General features: G+C 47.7%; 2 protein-coding genes across 9 annotated transcripts in view; one reads left to right on the forward strand and one right to left on the reverse strand.

The window, feature by feature from the left end:
• The first annotated feature begins 10,768 nt into the window (after positions 1 to 10,768).
• Fam166b (family with sequence similarity 166 member B) lies at positions 10,769 to 12,754 on the forward strand. 5 transcript variants are annotated; one of them, XM_012514917.2, is made up of 6 exons: positions 10,769 to 10,860; positions 11,241 to 11,464; positions 11,538 to 11,749; positions 12,007 to 12,090; positions 12,237 to 12,366; positions 12,649 to 12,754. In XM_012514917.2, exons 1-6 carry the CDS (start codon positions 10,799 to 10,801, stop codon positions 12,735 to 12,737), a joined length of 801 nt encoding a protein of 266 aa, XP_012370371.1. In that variant the 5' UTR covers positions 10,769 to 10,798; the 3' UTR covers positions 12,738 to 12,754. The 5 variants fall into 5 exon arrangements, with proteins under 5 accessions (XP_012370371.1, XP_023571669.1, XP_004631929.1 ...); XM_023715901.1 differs by having other exon boundaries at positions 12,039 to 12,090; positions 12,169 to 12,366; XM_004631872.2 differs by having other exon boundaries at positions 11,538 to 11,737; positions 12,039 to 12,090; positions 12,169 to 12,366.
• Positions 12,755 to 12,890: 136 nt separating this feature from the next.
• Rusc2 (RUN and SH3 domain containing 2) overlaps positions 12,891 to 16,878 on the reverse strand; it is an 80,729-nt gene continuing 76,741 nt past the window's right edge. For all 4 annotated transcript variants that reach the window (XM_023715900.1, XM_023715899.1, XM_004631873.3 and 1 more), the window contains 7 exons: positions 16,441 to 16,517; positions 16,059 to 16,233; positions 15,868 to 15,973; positions 15,133 to 15,179; positions 13,915 to 14,737; positions 13,680 to 13,817; positions 12,891 to 13,584 (listed from right to left, as the gene is read on the reverse strand). In XM_023715900.1, the coding sequence (XP_023571668.1) occupies positions 13,383 to 13,584; positions 13,680 to 13,817; positions 13,915 to 14,737; positions 15,133 to 15,179; positions 15,868 to 15,973; positions 16,059 to 16,233; positions 16,441 to 16,517 (1,568 nt within the window). In that variant the 3' untranslated portion in view covers positions 12,891 to 13,382. The remainder of the gene's footprint in view (positions 13,585 to 13,679; positions 13,818 to 13,914; positions 14,738 to 15,132; positions 15,180 to 15,867; positions 15,974 to 16,058; positions 16,234 to 16,440; positions 16,518 to 16,878) is intronic.

The raw sequence follows: 16,878 nt of genomic DNA on the forward strand, positions 1-16,878 counted from the left end.
TTTTTTTTTGAGACAGGCTCTTGCTCTGTAGCCCAGGCTGGCCTCAAACTCTGAGTGCTGGGATTACAGGTGTGTACCGCCATGCCCAGCTAAAAAAGTTTCTAAGAAATACAGAAGGGGCCCTGTTACAGTTTGTATCTAGATTCCTCCCCCCACCAGCCTCATCCAGTCATGGGAGGCAAGCTTTTTAGAGGTGGCTGAATCTAGAAGGTTCAATGCTGGGATAAAGTGGGATAAAGGGTGGGTGATTGTTGGATCAGTCCACTCACTGGATTGGCACCACTCTAATCCCAGCAGTCTAGATAAGATAAAAGGGCAGAAACAGGCTTGTTTTACTCCCTCACTTGCTGTTTTTTCTGTTTTCTGCCACCATGAACTGCTGCCCTCTGCCATCTGCCACCCTGCCTTAGAGCCAGCTGCTTATGGACTGAAACCACTACAAACTTTGAGCTAAATAAACCTTTCCTCCTTTAACTTTGAGTGTTGGGTATTTTGTCCCAACAACAAGAAAAGTAAGACAGATCAAGAAAGTGGATTGCCTGCCAACCCTGCTTCTTAAATGTGTTATATTGAGCAAAGCCACAAGGTGAGGTGGGTTCAAGGCAGGACAAAACTATACTCAACTAATGATTACAAGTGTAGTCGCTTAGGTAATATTAATCCAATGGGAAGTCAAAAGGTGGGTGTGAGGTGGAACGAAACTGTGGACAACCAATAGGATGACAAGTATAGTTGCTTAGGTAACATTGATTAAATGATATTCTGGCTCTCTTTTGCTTCCATACACATTTTAGGATTTTTTTCTACTTCTGTAAGGAATGGTATTGGTATTTTGATTGGATTACATTAAATCTATCAGTTTTGGTCATATGGCTGTTTTGATCATATTGGTTCTGTCTATCCAGGAGCAGGGGACATCTTTCCATTTTTCAGTGTTCTCCTTAATGTCCTTTTTCAGTGAACTGTAGTTTTCATTGTAGAGTTCTTTTACTTTCTGCTTAGATTAAGTGCCAGTATTTGTCTTGAAGCTATTGTGAATGGCATTGTTTTTCTAACTTCTTCTCAGTGAATTCCTTATTGGTGCACAAGAACACAATTGACACATGTGTTAGGGTTTTTTTTTTAAATTTTATGTGTGTGTGTGTGTGTGTGTGTGTGTGTGGCCAGCTCAGCCCACCAGGGGGCGGGGCTGGCTGGCATGTGGTGCTGGGGGATTGAACCATTGTCCCTGTGCTTTGCTGAGCTTGTTCTAAGTAGGTGCTTTAGACCACTGAGCCATCTCGTCAGCCCCCACATGTGTTAGTTTTGTATCCTGCTACACTGCTGAATTTTTTTATTAGTACTAGAAGTCTTCTGGTGAAATTTTTAGTTCTATGTAATGGATCAAGTCATCTGCAAATAATAATAGCCTGATGTCTTTCTTGTTTATTTATTTATTTATTTATTTATTTATTTATTTATTTATTTGATACAGGGTTTCACTATACAGTTCAGACTTGTAGTGATCCTCCTGTCTCAGCTTTCCCTTGCTGGGATTATAGGCCTATGTCATCATGCCTGGTTTTGGGTTCTGGGGTGACACAGGGTTCAAACTCCAGTCCTTGTGCTTGCCAGGCAGGCGATTAGACCACTGAGCTATCTCCCCAGCCCTTCCTCTTTTTTTTGGCACCAGGAGTAAAGCTCAGGATCTTGAGCTGGCCAGGCAGGTACTGTACTGCTGAGCTATATCCCTTTTACCTGATTGCTCTTGCTAATGTTTCAAGTACCGTATTATATTGAACTGTAGTGGTGATAATGGACATCTTGTCTTGTTCCTGATTTTAGAGGGAAAACTTTCATTTTCTCCTCACTTAATATGATGTTAACGGTTCATTTGTCATGAATGAATTTTATCAGATTGAGAAGTTTCTTCAATACCTGTTTTTTTCAGGTTTTTAAAAAAATCATGAATGGATATTGAATTTTTGTCAAAGGTTTTTTCTGCATCTATCGAGAAGAACATATGATTTTTTTGGTCCTTGCTTTCTGTTTATGTGATGATTTACACTTGATGATTTGTGTATATTCAACCATTCTTGCAGTCCTGGATGAAGCCTATTTGGTCATGATGTATGATCTTTTTGATGACTTGTTGCATTCTGTTTGCCAGTACCTTGTTGAGGATTTTTGTGTCCATTAAAGAGACTGACTTATAGTTTTCTTTTTTAGATAGGTCCTTGTGTATTTTGGAATAAGGATAAGGTTAGCTTGCAGGAATGAGTTTAGAAGGAAAGAGTTTCCCTTCCAATTTCATCAAAGAATTTGAGGAGTATTGACATTAGATCTTCCACAAAACTCTTATAAAATTCAGCAGTGAACTCCATCAGGTCTTGGGCTTTTCTCACTACACAGATCAGACTCGTAGTGATTCTCCTGTTTTCAGCCTCCCAAGCACTGGGATTACAGGCACACATCACTATACCCAGTCTCAGTCATTGGCTCAGCATGCTCAGGAGGGACAGGGCGGGTATGGCAGGTGGGGATGGAACCCCAGTCCCTGTGTCTGCCTAAGCAGGTGTTTTAATCCACTGAGCTATCTGACCAGTCATTGAGTTCATGTTTTTAGAATATTTATAAATAATGTAGATTTTGGTGGTATTCATTGTGTCCAAAGTTTGCTATGAGCTGTAATCCTAATAGGTTTACCTTAATGAGTGATTTTTTTGCTTTTTTCTGACTGCTTTTAAGATTTTGTTCTTGTACTGGACTTCTGAATGTTTTTAATACTGTGTGTGGTGGACACTTTCTTCTTTCATAATTATTTGATACTTTGTATACTTTAGTTACCTATATGTCCAGTTCTTTCCCCATACTTGGAAAGTGTTTTGCTATGGTAAACATATTTTTTATTCTGTGTTTGCTGTTCTCTGACTTTTCTCTAACTCCAATTGGTCTTGGGTTAGTCTTCTTTGTGCTATCTAGTGGCAGATGGATCAATTTTTTTTTCTGTCTTATTGTTTTTAAGGTACTTCTGAGTATATGGTCCTGTGTGTCATTTCTGTCTTCCAGGTCTGACACTCCTCACAATGATCATTTCTGCTATTCAGAAACTTGTTTGGGATCTTTTCATGAACTTTATTTCTTTGTAAATTTGCCATTCATGTTTTGCATGGTTTTGGTTAACTCTTCTAATATGTCTCTTTAAACACATCAATCAATTTGAGAAGGACTTTTTTTTGGGTTGGCTCAGGCTGCCTTAAGGGCGGGTCTGGTGTGGCATGTGGAGCTGGGGATGGAACTGCGGTCCCCTGCGCCTGACTGAGTTTACCCATGCAGGCGCTTTAAACAACTGAGCTAACCGGCAAGCCCTCTCAATTTGTTTATTAATCCCACCATATGTTTTATTATATCATCTTTGAACTCACTACTCACTTTCTTTGCTTTCTCTTAGATCATTTTATTTATTTTATTATTTTTCTAAAGATCATTTTATACAAGTTAGCCATTTGGTGCTTGGTTTCTTTTGCATTGATACCTCTTGAATCTGCTTTGGGAAGCTGGGAATTTTTAGAGGCATTTTGTTGCCCTATTTTCTCTTCTCTTCATTTCTTCTTCTTCTTCTTCTTCTTCTTCTTCTTCTTCTTCTTCTTCTTCTTCTTCTTCTTCTTCTTCTTCTTCTTCGTCTTCTTCTTTCTCTCTCTCTCTCTCTCTCTCTCTCTCTCTCTCTCTCTCTCTGTCTTTCTCATGCTGAGGGTTTAGGTCAAAAGAGTAAAGAGACTTTATTGTTAGCATGAAGATTTCTTTAGTTGAGTTCTGTTTTCTGATAATTACTTTGACTTTATTTGCCAAGAGTTCTTTTCTACCGTTTCAACCTATTCAATTTAATTAGGTTGGTCCCAGTCTCTGTATAATAAAGATAGAATTTCTACTGGTTGTAACAGCGTCAACAGATCCAACCGCAGAGCCATGAACATCAAAGCTTGCCTTGATAATTTCATCCTTTTATCAATGCACCCTACAGACTACCCTGCTATTTGTAGTTAGTCTGGGATTTGGAAGATGGGAGGAAAGAAAAAAAGAGAAAAGGAAGGGGCTATGTTAATGGGAAGAGAGAGTAAGAGTAATATGTGAAACATAGAGAAGAGATCAGACTCTGTTGGAAGAATTTTTATAGCTGGAGTAAAAGTCTAGTGTTGAGGGCATTTGAGAGAATACTTGGGGAGACAAGAGGAGAGATGCAGAGGGATGGAAATGTAAAATTAAGAGAAGCATTGAGGGTTTTTGGAACCTGTATTTGTAGTCTGTTTGGTTCCTCTAAACACAATTCTCTTTTTTAAAAATTTTTTTTATTTATTTACGTGTGTGTGTGTGTGTGTGTGTGTGGCCAGCTCAGCCCACCAGGGGGCGGGGCTGGCTGGCATGTGGTGCTGGGGGATTGAACCGCGGGCCCTGTGTGCTTTGCTAAGCTTGTTCTAAGTAGGTGCTTTAGACCACTGAGCCATCTCACCAGCCCCACACAATTTTCTCTCTCTCTCTCTTTTTTTTCTTATTCACATCACTTTGTTTATTTATTTATTTTTTCACAATTCTCTTAAGGGTTAACCTGATGTACCCAGTTAAATAACTGGCTAATTCTTATTTTCTTTTGCACACATATCGATGCAAATAAATATACATTGAATATATGTATGAGAGAGAGAGAGAGAGAGAGAGAGAGAGAGAGAGAGAGAGAGCAAAGAGAGCAGGATAAAGGGGGAAACTTGAAAAATAAAGATAAAAAGCAATATTAATAAGAAGGAACCAGAAGAGGAAGAAAGAAGAAAGACCAGCACGAAGAAAGAAGAAAGAGAGAGACCACCCGAGGAAACAGGCCCAACACCTGCACCCAGCTGCTGGTGCGTGCTCCGGAGCTCCGCGCCGCTCCCGTTACCCTGCAGCCAGAGGCGGGACGCCAGGGGGGGCTGCTCCTTCCGCGCACCACCTCGTGCGGCAGGCTGTGCTTGCTGCAGGCCTCCGCCGCGCGCCTCCCAAGGTCTGACGGCCTCAAGGGATTTGGGAAGAAGTGCTCTTGGTGTAATCTGCCCTCACGCGGTTTTCCCTCGACTTCCCCAGGGACCTCCCACTCTCACCCCGGCTCCCTCCACGGCAGGCGAATCCTGCCCTGGTCTTTTCCCTCCGATTTGCCCAGGGAGTCGCCAGAAGCCCCTCCGCCAGCAGTCCTTCCTCCCGAGAGCTCCCCTTTCCTACTCTTGGGTCTCAGTGGGGCCCCCACGGCGGTGAGCCCGACTGCACGCCACCCCGGGTCTTTGAGGTGTTTAGGGAGAGAACAGGCGAACGTTCGCTGTCTTGCGGCCGCGCTGAACCACCCTTCTCTCCTGTCTCCAGCGCTGCGATCCCCGCCTCCCGCCAGGTGGGAGCTGGGCTGCCCACAGCTGGGGGTTCGAGCGCCCTGCTGAGGGCGGGGCTGGCAAGCCTTTGTGCAGCGCCAGAAGGTAGCCCCAATCCTGGGCTGCTCGCTGTTCCTCCTCCTCGGGCGTCCGCGTCCCGGGTGTCCCTACCACTGCAGTTCCCAGCTAGGCGGTTCTGGGGGCTCCCCCATGAAAGCCTGCTAGCAAGCATGGGCAGTGCACAGAATGTCCCACAAGAGCTGCACTCCGGTTATGTGGGAGGAGGAATGGGTGACTAATTTTTTTCTGTCTCTCAGGCAAACCCCTCTCCCCACAGTTTTGTCGCTCACAGAGCGCTATTGTTTTTGTGAATCTGAGCGAAGGCTGTTGTCTCAGACACTGCTCTCCAGTTTCGCTTCTCGGAAGCCCTGGCTTGCGTGTGACCCTCTTCCCGGTGCCACGCTGCCCTGAAGAGCGGCCTTCCTCAGCATGACCTTTTCCCGAGAGGGCAAGGGCGGCAGGCCTGCGGGGCGGGGCAGGCCGCGGTCTGGCGTGTCCAGTTTCCGCTCACAAGTCCTGCACGCTTTTGGCCCAGCATGATTCTCTTTTCAGTCACCTTCTGGTGTAAGACTTCATCTGTCGCGCCCGCCTCCAGGTGCCTGAGTTGGAGGCTCTCACCTTGGCTACCGCCTCCTGCTCAGTCCTGATCTGCTCTCAAGTAATATTTGTTCTTGTGGCTTATTCCACTTACGATGTGCTGACTCATTTCTACTTCTTAAAATTTCAGCTACGTACCTGGAGACCTTTTACCTTCAGTTTTTTGGGGCTCTAACTTTATGTATGTATTTATTTTTGGTGGTACCAGGGATGGAACACAGGACCTTGCGCTTGCCAGGCAAGCTCTTATTCTACTCTTTTGGCTCATTATACTGGCTTAGCGAATTTTTTTTTTTTTTTTTAAATGTGTGTGGCCAGTTCAGCCTGCCTTGGGGGTGGGGCTGGCGTGGCATATGGTGTAGAGACCAAACCACGGTCGGTCCCTGTGCTTGCTTAAGCAAGTGCTTTAGGCCACTGAGCTATGTTGCTGGCCCCCCACCCCTCTTTTTTTGAGGTAGGGTCTCATTTTGCAGTTCAGGCTATCCTTAAACTCAGAGCCATTCTCCTGCCTCTTTCCTGAGTAGTGGGATCACGGGGGTGCACTACCATGCCTGGCTGGCTGGTATACTAGGTGATCTTTGATTGTGAACTGATTGATCTTAATCTGTAGGAGTTTTATTGGGGAAGTTTTCCTCCAGGCGGGGGGGTTCATTTCTGCTGTGGATGAGGTTACTTTTAACCAGGACCACCCAATCCCATTACAGCTCACTCAGGGAAGTCCAGCTCCAGTGAGCTCACCTGACCACCTCACCCCTGGCCTAAGAGCTGGTCCACTCTCTGATGATTATGGCTCCTTAGAAGTCACTGAAGTCTCAAGGTGAAAGGAGGTGACAACTGCTGTGTTTTCTTATTCCTTAGAAGGGGTCAGTTTCCTCTCTCTTGCTGTGACTGCTGTCATCCATTAGTGACAAACTGCCTTCAGCTATTTGTTGGTATCATACCACCAAGTAAGGGTTTGTGCTCAGGGCAGCCTCCCTCCAGGCTGCCTGTCCCTCTTACCCCAATAAACACTTTCTTGATTTTTTTTTTTTTCCCCCTGTGGTACCGGGGATTAAACTTAGTACCCTGCGCTTACCAGGCAAGTGCTTATTCTACTGAGCCATCTTCCCAGCCCCTTTGAATTCTTTTTAAGGGAAAGGTATGTTTTTAAAGACTCCTTGTGAGACCAGCAACACCTTAGCAACATACACAGTACATTGTTGATTGCTTTCGACAATCTTCTGAGCCTGTTGTGTCGTAATGCTGGACATAGAAGTCCTCCAATGTCATATAACTGGTAATCCTGGTTAATAAAACTACTAATACTTGACTATCTTTTTCAGTGTAATTGCCAGAGTTATTTACTATGTAATGTTGAACAAATGATTGCTTATCCTTGTGGATTTGAAGTGTCACAAAGGTAAAGAGGCCAGAATACTGTGCTAATCCCTTTCCACTAATGTCCAAATGCCATTATTTCTGATCATTTTTATTTTTAGTCCCCTGGATTATCATCTTTGGTTTATGACACACTCATCATTGGTCCTTGCCTTAAATACTAAGCTAAGCATTCATGAATACATTATTTCAAATAAAAAGTGAAACTTTGATAAACATCATCCACTGAACTATACAGCGCCTCCTTTCCCACACATTTCTGTCTAACGCATCCGAGATAAGCATCTGAAGCTCGTGCTTGTCGTCCCTGGCTTTCCTCTATAGGCAGTTTTGCTGCATCTATACTTTTTTAAATTAAAGTGACAAGGGATTTGTGCTATATGTAATCTTTTGGGGTTTACTTCTTTCATTTTGCAATTCTGGTGGTCTCTTGAAGACTTTTTTCAAAAATCTCATGATTTTGTCTTTTTACTCATCCTATAGGGCTTGTTCAGGTTTGACATACAATTGGTTGACTTGGGATTTATGTGAGATTTTATAGCAGGTCTTGGAGGATCAAAGGCAGGACAGAAAAATGTAGCCTGCTACCCTGGAGACCCAGCAGGCCACGAGGGGCACCGTCAGTGCTGTCCTTTCATCTGGGAGGTGAGTGTGGTCTTGTTACAGCGCTTCCCTCTACAGCTACACCCAGCACTGGCCTCTGGGTGTGGCAGCTGCCTCTGATGCAAGTGGTAGTTGGGTTACTTGATGAGCGTAAAGACTCCTGTACTTTATTCCCAGAACACTCTTCAGGGGCTTATAAATAGCTGCACAGATGGAAATCATAGTAGTAATAGGCTATCCCATCAACAGCAGCAGGCGCCTTCACAAACCATAAATCTAAGACTATCCTAATCTGTTTCTCAGTTTATATTTTTAGCTCATACTCTGATTCTAACTGCTATTGTTTCTGCAGAAAAAAGTTGTTCTAGGACTGGGGAGATAGCTTGGTGGTCTAAGCGCCACAAGGACCCGGGTTCAATTCCCAGTACCGCATGGCGTGCCAGCCCTAGAACCTCAGGTGTGTAGTGTCAGCCACCAAAACTGGGCATGGTGATGTACATCTGTAATCCCAGTGCTGGGGAGGCTGAGATAGGAGGATCACTACGAGTGCCAGCTGTGTAGTGAAACCCCATACCAAATAGAGAAAAGATTAAAAAAAATTTTTTTTTAAAGTTGTTCTACTCCCTTTGTCCTAGTCTATATCTCAACTTCAAATTCTGACTTTTTCTTTTCATTTTATGTATTTGGTACAGGGTCTCACTACACAGCTCGGACTCCTAGTGTAGTAATCTACCTGTTTTCAGTTTCCCCAGCACAGGGCTTACAGGTATGCGCCTCCATCCCGGACTCAGGTGCCCCCGGGGTAGAGCTGGCACATCATGGAGGACCAGGATTGAACTCTGGTCCCTGTTCTTGTCAAAGCAGGCACTTAGTCCGCTCAACTATCTCCCCTGTCCCCCTGACTTTCATTTTTTGATCTCACACCCTTTTCCCAACCCTCTCAACATTACTACCCTTCTCTTTTCTCTCATTCCCTTTGAATACTATAAACTACTATTGTTAGCACTTACCCATAAACTAAACAGAGATGATTTTAGCACTGAGATAATTTAGCACTGTGTATCTTTTCATCTATCCTAACGTACTGGTCATTTTTTGGCAAGGAGATGGGGCTAGTGTGGTGGGTGGTAATCAAGCTTCATTGCTGGGGCTGGGTCTCCATACCTCCCTACAGTTCCTGGTGGAGGAACAAAATTAGGAAGGGAGAAGGAGACTGGAGTTGGCATTAGGAAGTATTTAGAAACTGCAGCCCACAACGTCTGTTACAGTCTGAAGCCCAGGTTGTTAACCTTGACACTTTGCTGCTATTCTGGGCTGTTCTCAGCTGCCACCCTCACTCTGGCAGATTTCCTTACCTGAGAGCCAAGTGCCCTAGACTAAGTGATACTTACCATGGGCATCCTTGGCAGAACAGTGAGGGACGTGGAAAGTGTTTCCTGAGGCCCAGGTCCTTGCACAGTCTCCTGAGAGATCAGTGCTGAGTTTGGTCTGCAGAGGGACTATCACAGCCCGAAAGTGGGAAGACAATTGGCAAAGTGACCACCCTGGCCCTGACTTGCTCCAGAGCTGAGTTTTTACCCAGTTTTTCCCTCTCTCTGAGATTGATCTTCCTGGCCTGTATTTTCCCCTTAGAATTTGGATTGATTTCTTCACAAAGTCGACTCCCTGGCCTTACACGCCAACTCAATTCTCATATTTCCTTCCCTTGAACTTGGAGTAAGAAAATCCACATTCACCTAATTAATAACCACTGATCTCCTGTATTAGTAGCTCAGAGATGCCATTAGATAATAAGGCAGGAAATGCAGTTCTAGTATCTATGGGCTAGGGCTGTTTCATGTATACTAGCTTACTTTATCCTTGGACTGTCTTGGTAGGTTAGGTTATTTAGCCTTCATATTAGTTTAAAGATGGGTGTGGTGGCACCCATCTGTGATCCCAGCAATGGGAAGCCTAAGGCAGGAGGACTGCTATGTCCAAGGCCAGCCTCTAAAACAAACAAACACAAAACCCTTGTAGTTTAAGGAATTCAAGTTAAGAATCTAGGTTACCTAGGTCCATTCAAGGCCTCAAGCTACTATGAGCTTATGTCTGCCTGCTGCACATTCCTATCCCACCATAGTTTTCAGGGTTAAAACATACATCTGTATGCATCGATTGGGGTCTCATAGAAGCAGGGTGAGTAGTCTGATCTGCATTTGTAAATGAGGACAAAAGTGCCAGACTTGTCCAGAATCTTGGAACTTTCCTGTCACATACCATGTATCCTGCCACTCCTGATGTGCTGGGTGGAGCATGGCGTACTGGCTGTGTGGGTGATTCATGTAACAGCAGGCATTCAATAAATAATCCATTCAATTATATTACTGAAGATGAATGTTGCTACCTACAGGCCTCTAGTTTTCTTTTTTTCTGGCACGTCCCCTCTGGGCTTTTCTCAGAGACTTTCTTTCCCCAGAAACTCCTGCCCCTTCCGCAAAGACTCCAGGGCACAATATCTGCACCTCAGCTTCACTCAGTCAGGAGTCTGTTTGGCTCAAGCTGAATGCCTATGGGTATGTGCCCTTTCTCACATCCAGGATTTCTCCTGGACTGGGGAGGCTGTGCTCCTCTATTGGGCTCCAGGTGGCAGGATGGTGCTCCTCCTGGCAAACACACCAGGAGTCTCTGCTGTCCAGCTCCCGCCTCTCCCCACCCTTGGCCCGCCTCCTCCTCGGGTTTCACAGCCCTGGACACAGTACACAGAGCCCAGAGGCTCAGCCAGCAGGGAAACCAAAGGACCTGCCTGGGTTCCCATGGCCATGGCCAGCACCTACATCCCGGGGCTCAACCCTCAGAATCCTCATTATATCCCAGGGTAAGACCCCTACCCAGGGCACACCCTGCTCGCTTCTGGGAAGGTGGCTGTAGGGGATAGAGTTGTGGGTCACTGAGGCCTTGGGGTCACATGGAAACATTGGTTTGAGAGACCAGGGCTGGGACATGCACTGTACCGGAAAGGGAGAAGGAAAAGCAAGGGAATAGCATGGCTGGGTCTGTCACAAGGCTTGTGTTGTTTTCTCCATGGAAACAGGGTAATAGTGAAAAGGAAGAACTCAAAGCTCAGGCAGACGAGTTAGAAATGCCTGCTACAAGTATACATACCACTGAGTGGAGAAATCAGTTTTAGAGGTGTCACTTGTCTTGGGGACAGTGTGGAGGGAGATTCTGGGAGTGAATGACTGTCTTATGCTACAGGTATACCGGACACTGCCCACTGCTTCGGTTCAGCATGGGCCAGACCTATGGGCAGGTGACTAGTCAGCTACTTCGGGGCCCTCCTGGTCTAGCCTGGCCACCTGCCCAGCGCACACTTCTGCCTCCCATTCAGCCTCCAAGATCTCCTGAGCTTCCCAAGTGCAGCCTACCCACCGGGTGCAGGCACAGAAGGCTGGGCTCCAGCATGATTCCTGGGTACACAGGTATGAACAGGTACCCCCAACCTAGAGTACGTGTCCCAGACACTAATGTATCTTCCTTGCCTCTGCTTGCCAGGTTTTGTACCCCGGGCACAGCTTATCTTTGCCAAGAACTGCAGCCAGGTCTGGGCTGAGGCTCTGAATGATTTTACTCTGTGGCATGGGGACCAAGGGAGTCAAGGACTAGCAAAGGAGACCAAGGGAGACAAAGACCAAGAGCCAAATCCAGAGCCAGAGCTGGCAGAAGAAGAGGTGCCAGAGCTGAAGCTGGAGCAAGTGAGAACAAAGGCAGGTGGAATGGGAGGTGGGGAGCCCAGAGGGCTTGGGAAGGGTTCTTGGGCTCTGCGTCTGGGGGTTATTAGGGTCCCTGAAGCCATTAGCATGCACAGGGCCTCAGTTTTGGCTGCTTCCAGCAGTCTGGAGTTTGAGTTGGGGTCAACGTCACATAGGGCCATGGCCACTGTGACTATGGATACAAGGGGTGGGGCTTGATTGCAGCTCCCCACCGCTGGGGACTGTTTCAGCATAAGGGCTGAACTCGACAGGCCTATTTTTCCTCTATTGACCTCACTCACAGGTTTTACCCTACTCCATGGATGACGCAGACCCCCAGAAGTTCTTCATGTCAGGTGAGGGGGAGGTGAGAGTGGCCAAAGGTGTGGAGAGGTTCCTCGCCCACGTCCTGACTCTGCATCCCCACGCCTCAGGCTTCACTGGCTACGTGCCCCGTGCCCGCTTCCTCTTTGGCTCCAGCTTCCCTGTGCTCACCAACCAGGCACTGCAGGAATTCGGGCAGAACTACTCAAAGGGCAGTGCCCAGCAAGATCCCAGACCTTTGCCCCCGCTTCCCAGGACCTACCTGCAGAATCTTGGACTTCTCCCTCACTATGGAGGCTATGTGCCAGGTGAGAGGAAGCTGAGGGGGCTTGGGAACTGGACTGCCTGGGTGAGTATGGGGGTATGGGCGTGGCATGGGGGACTGCAATAAACAGATACGAGGGGATCTTGGACCATATCTGTGCAGTGATTCAGCTTTATCACTATACAGAAAAGGAACCTGAATTGTTCATAGTGGTGAGTTAGACCAGATCTTACCCAGTAGTATAGAGGGTCCAGGCAACTGGCTGAGAACTGAATGGCTTCTTCATGCCACTGGCTATATGTGACAAACTCTCTTGGCTACACAGGGTATAAGTTCCAGTTTGGCCACACATTTGGGCATCTAACCCATGATGATTTGGGCCTGAGCACCTCCCAGAAGCAACTCCTGGCTTAGGTACCTGGTCTTCAAGTTCTTTCTTTTTCATCCTATCCCAGCCAGCTCTTGGAAGGGAAAGGTGGGCACAAAGGTGGTTGTGGGGGTTAAAAAGAAAACAGTTTGGAGGCTGAGCACCTTTTTTATTAATAGATGTAATAAATAAATAAATACATAAACAGAAGCCTGGGCTCCTTCTCCCTCTTCTGATGACCACGCACTGGTCACAGCCTATTTACAGTTTAGGGGGCTTAGAAATCTGGCCCCAATACTGTTACCTATCCTCATTACTTTTTTTTTTTTTCCCATCCTCATTACTATCTGGCATAGAGAACCTTACAAATGGCTTTCTTGGCTACCTCCCTCTGTAGGGACTTGCTGGTATACACCCATGGAAGGGTTGGCCCAGATGGGTCGAGGAAATCCTGGCAGCCCAGTGCTATATCCCTTCCCTCCCTTCCTGGGTGGAGGTCTGGACATAGTCACTAGGACAGTTAAATGGGAGTAATTAATACTGAGCACAGGGAGCAGATGCCAGCACAGGGATATGTGGCCCCCAGCTCTCAGTCAATTTTACATAGCCAAGCCAGAGGGCTTGGGAAGGGTTCTCGGGCTCTGAGTCTGGGGGTTATGAGGGTCCCTGAGGCCATTAGCATGCACAGGGCCTCAGTTTTGGCTGCTTCCTGCAGTCGGACTTGGAGTTGGAGTCAATGTCACATAGGCCAGAGGCACCAAGCCAGTGTCAGGGCCCCGGCTGCAGCGCAGCCAGTCTCCTCCGGCTGGCCCCAGCACCCGTAGGATATCTCCCTTGCGGAAGCTCAGCTGTCCAGGGCCTGTGGCCAGGTGATGGCACAGTGCCTGCACCTCACTGGAAAAATAAAGGTCAGAAACGGAAGTGGAGGTCAGAGAAACCATATCAAAAGCCAAGCCCAGTTCCCCAGCCCTCCATTTCCCAGGGCTCACCAAGGAGGTTGGGAAGGTAGGGCTGGAGAGTGTGGTTCTTGTAGGCTCTCCTTTGGCTCTGGCTCCCGCCGAGCACCCATTGTCTGTGCCACTAAATGGAACATGGACTTGTCCAAACTCAGCCAGTCAGAGGGAAGCCTAGGAGAGAGGAGGAGAGAGAAGCTGAGCTCTGGCTCTGTCCATGCTCTAGCTTAGATTAGCCCCCACCCCTGTCTGCACCACGAAGGGTTCTCACCTATTCGTGGGCCGGACTTCTCGCTGAGCTTTTCGGGAACCAAAGAGGTGTCCCCACTTGATGCCCCCAGATGAAGGCTCGGAGGTCCCTTCCTCACTTTCTGCTGGTAGAACAGTAGGTCCCTCCCGCTCACGGCTACGCCTCAGCTCAGCCAGCACAGAGTCAGGAGGGCTCCCCATCCAGAAAGGCCAGCCCCTCTCCCGGCCAAGGGCCTCCTCAGGGGCTGGGCAGGCCTCAGCCCCCTCCACTACTCCCTCTCGTGGGGGTGGAGCTTGGGGAACCCCCCCAACTCCTGTCCCTTTCTTTTTTTCACTCCCATTGCCATTGCCGTTGCTGCTACTTCGAGGGAACCTAGAACCTTCTGTGGAGCCATCAATGTAGACCTGGGAGCTCTGCATGAGCTGATACCACCAGCCAGCCTGTCCACTTCGAGCCCACCTGCCTTGCCCTGAACCTCCAGCTGGCTCTGCCACCTCTTCTGACTCTTCCTCTTCTTCTCCACCTTCTGGGGCGCCCACACCTTTCACCCGCTCCCCATGAGTTGTCCTGTCCAAGTCTCCAGGGCCATCCTGGCCCCGGGCTCGGGCCAATTGCAATGTTGAGTGGGCAGACAGCAGCAGGTCCTGAGACACCCGAAGTAGTTCCTTGTGCTGCCGCTGCTGCTGCCCACTTTGCAGCAGCCGGTGCTGGAACAGCAAGTCGAGGCTGAAGGGCAGTAGGGCCAGGGGCTGTAGCAGCAACAGCAGCTCCTCAAAGAGGCCAGGGCACACGGTGTGAGCTGCACTCAGGAAGCCCCAGGGCTGGTAGTGGGTCTGGATGATGTCTAAGGGAAAGAGAGAGACACGGAGAAGCACACCTGGCTTGAGCAGGGTACTGAAAGGGGTGAGCCCCTGTGTGTTGCTGCCTGCGTGTCCTGTGTAATGCAGACGTGCTCCTGCAGTTGTGCAGAGCACAAGCTCTACCACCCTGTGATAGCTCTGCATGTGGAGAGGTGTTGGGATCTTGGCACCCCAGTTTCCAGATGGCGTGGGTCTCCTGCTGTCTCCCAAACTCAAGTAGAAGCTAGGAGGGACTCAGGCAGAAGTCCAAAGCTCTGAGGATGAAAGCTTACACGACCCCCTTTACCACCTCTAAAATCTGAAAAGAGTGATTCCTCTCTCCGTTGAGCCTCTGAGACCTATACTGAGTTTGTGAGACACAGTAAGCTCTGGGAATTACCTTCATGGTTAAACAGGTGATTAAACCAGAACTCCAAGGACCGGATGCTGCAGGGAGATAGGGAGAAAGAGTTGAGTCTTGTTTGGAGATGCCAGATAATAAGGTACAAGGAAAACAAGACCCAGGGGTCTGATACAAAGAAACAAGTATTGGTGAATGTCTCCTGTCCAGGGCAGGGATGCTACCTGGTCTACTGCACAGAATGTAATTCTGCAGTGTCAGTGACAATGTGGGGTGTGGGGTGAACAATGATCTATAAGCCAGCACTTTCCCCTACAATGGAGTCAGCTTGCACAAGACCCAAGAAGTCAGGTAGCTACTGAATGAAGGGACCAAAGAAGCTCAGGTGGTCACCTGGGCCCACACTTGAGAAAGAATACTCCAATGTGGGTTCTGACAGGAGCTTAGGGTTCCAGCATGATCTGTAAATAGAGCTCAAGTTGACAGGATCAGGGCTCACAAGATCCAGAGAAACTGAGAAACCCAATTAATTTCCAAATAAGCCAGGTTAAGGAATACCATGCTGGTGAAGACCATGCTGGTGATCAGCATCAGAGCAGCGCTGTAGAGGGAAACGGCTCCTACTGGGCTGTAGCTAGGTGGGGAGAAAGTGAGCCTGAGCCCTAGCACAAACCCTGCAGGTCCACCACTACTGTCTGTCAGGGAGCTGCTTCCTTAGGCAGGCAGAACCTGGTGGGAGGCTGCTTAGGACCTCTTACTGCTCCACACACTCACTTGAGCAGGCCAAGGATGAAAGCATTGAAGCGCATGGTATGACTGGTGAGCTCTGGGAATTGGCTGACTTTGTTGTACAGGCCATGCAGGACCTTGGTGGATGGGCCTAGAAAGAAGACAAGGTTGTAGGATTACAACTTCTGGAACCCTAGAGTCAGTCTAGCGTCCCCATCTCACCACCTAGCCCTTACCCAGCTGTGTAGAAGCTTCAACCACACTCCACGGCATGTTCTTGCGTTGTCCAATGATGACATCTAGTACAAAGGCCTTAAGCCCATCCTCTAGCACAGCCTGGACTGCAGGGCACAAGTACTTGAGAACAAGGTGGCCGACGTTGGGGCTCACAGAACTGTTTCCCAGCTTTGCCTACAGGTGCAGTAAGGAAGTTCAGAAAATCCTGGTAAGCAAGCCTCACTTTGGTTCTCCCCTAGACAGTCCTCTATTTCTCCTCTTGGCACCCCACTCCTGAGTTCCAACTCTGTGCTATAAGTACAAGAGAGCAGGGGAAGGTGGCAGCACACAACAATGAGGGTCTACTTGGCAAAGCACAGCTCTGCACATTTTCTTGCCTACCTTTACCCCAGGATCCCGGCTTGTGCCAAAATGGGCCACAATGAGGTCCACAGCAGTATTGACAGCTTTTACCAGTCCTGAAAAGAACAATTTGATGTGTCATGTGTCTGAACAAGACCCTAGCTAACTCAGGAGCCCTTGGTGGCATGGGGACGTGCTCCCCAACTTACTTGCAATCCTCACCCATGTCCTCAGTTCTCACAGAGATTTCCAGGACTGGCCTTATGTTTGTGCCACTTCTAGTCACCCCTGTCTCTACCTTCTAGCTTGGACCCACCTCAGTGCTAACATTGTCAAGACCCTCTACTTCAGTAGTGTAGCTGCTGATGGGAGCACTCACAAATCAATAGCTTTCCTGTACATGAATAATAAATTCACAGAGAGAAATTATGGAAACAGCACCTTTCACAATAGTGTCAAAAAAAAAAAAAAAAAAAA

The sequence above is a fragment of the Octodon degus genome, unplaced genomic scaffold (assembly GCF_000260255.1).
Source record: "Octodon degus isolate 3935 unplaced genomic scaffold, OctDeg1.0 scaffold00045, whole genome shotgun sequence".
NCBI classification, from domain to species: Eukaryota; Metazoa; Chordata; class Mammalia; order Rodentia; family Octodontidae; genus Octodon; species Octodon degus.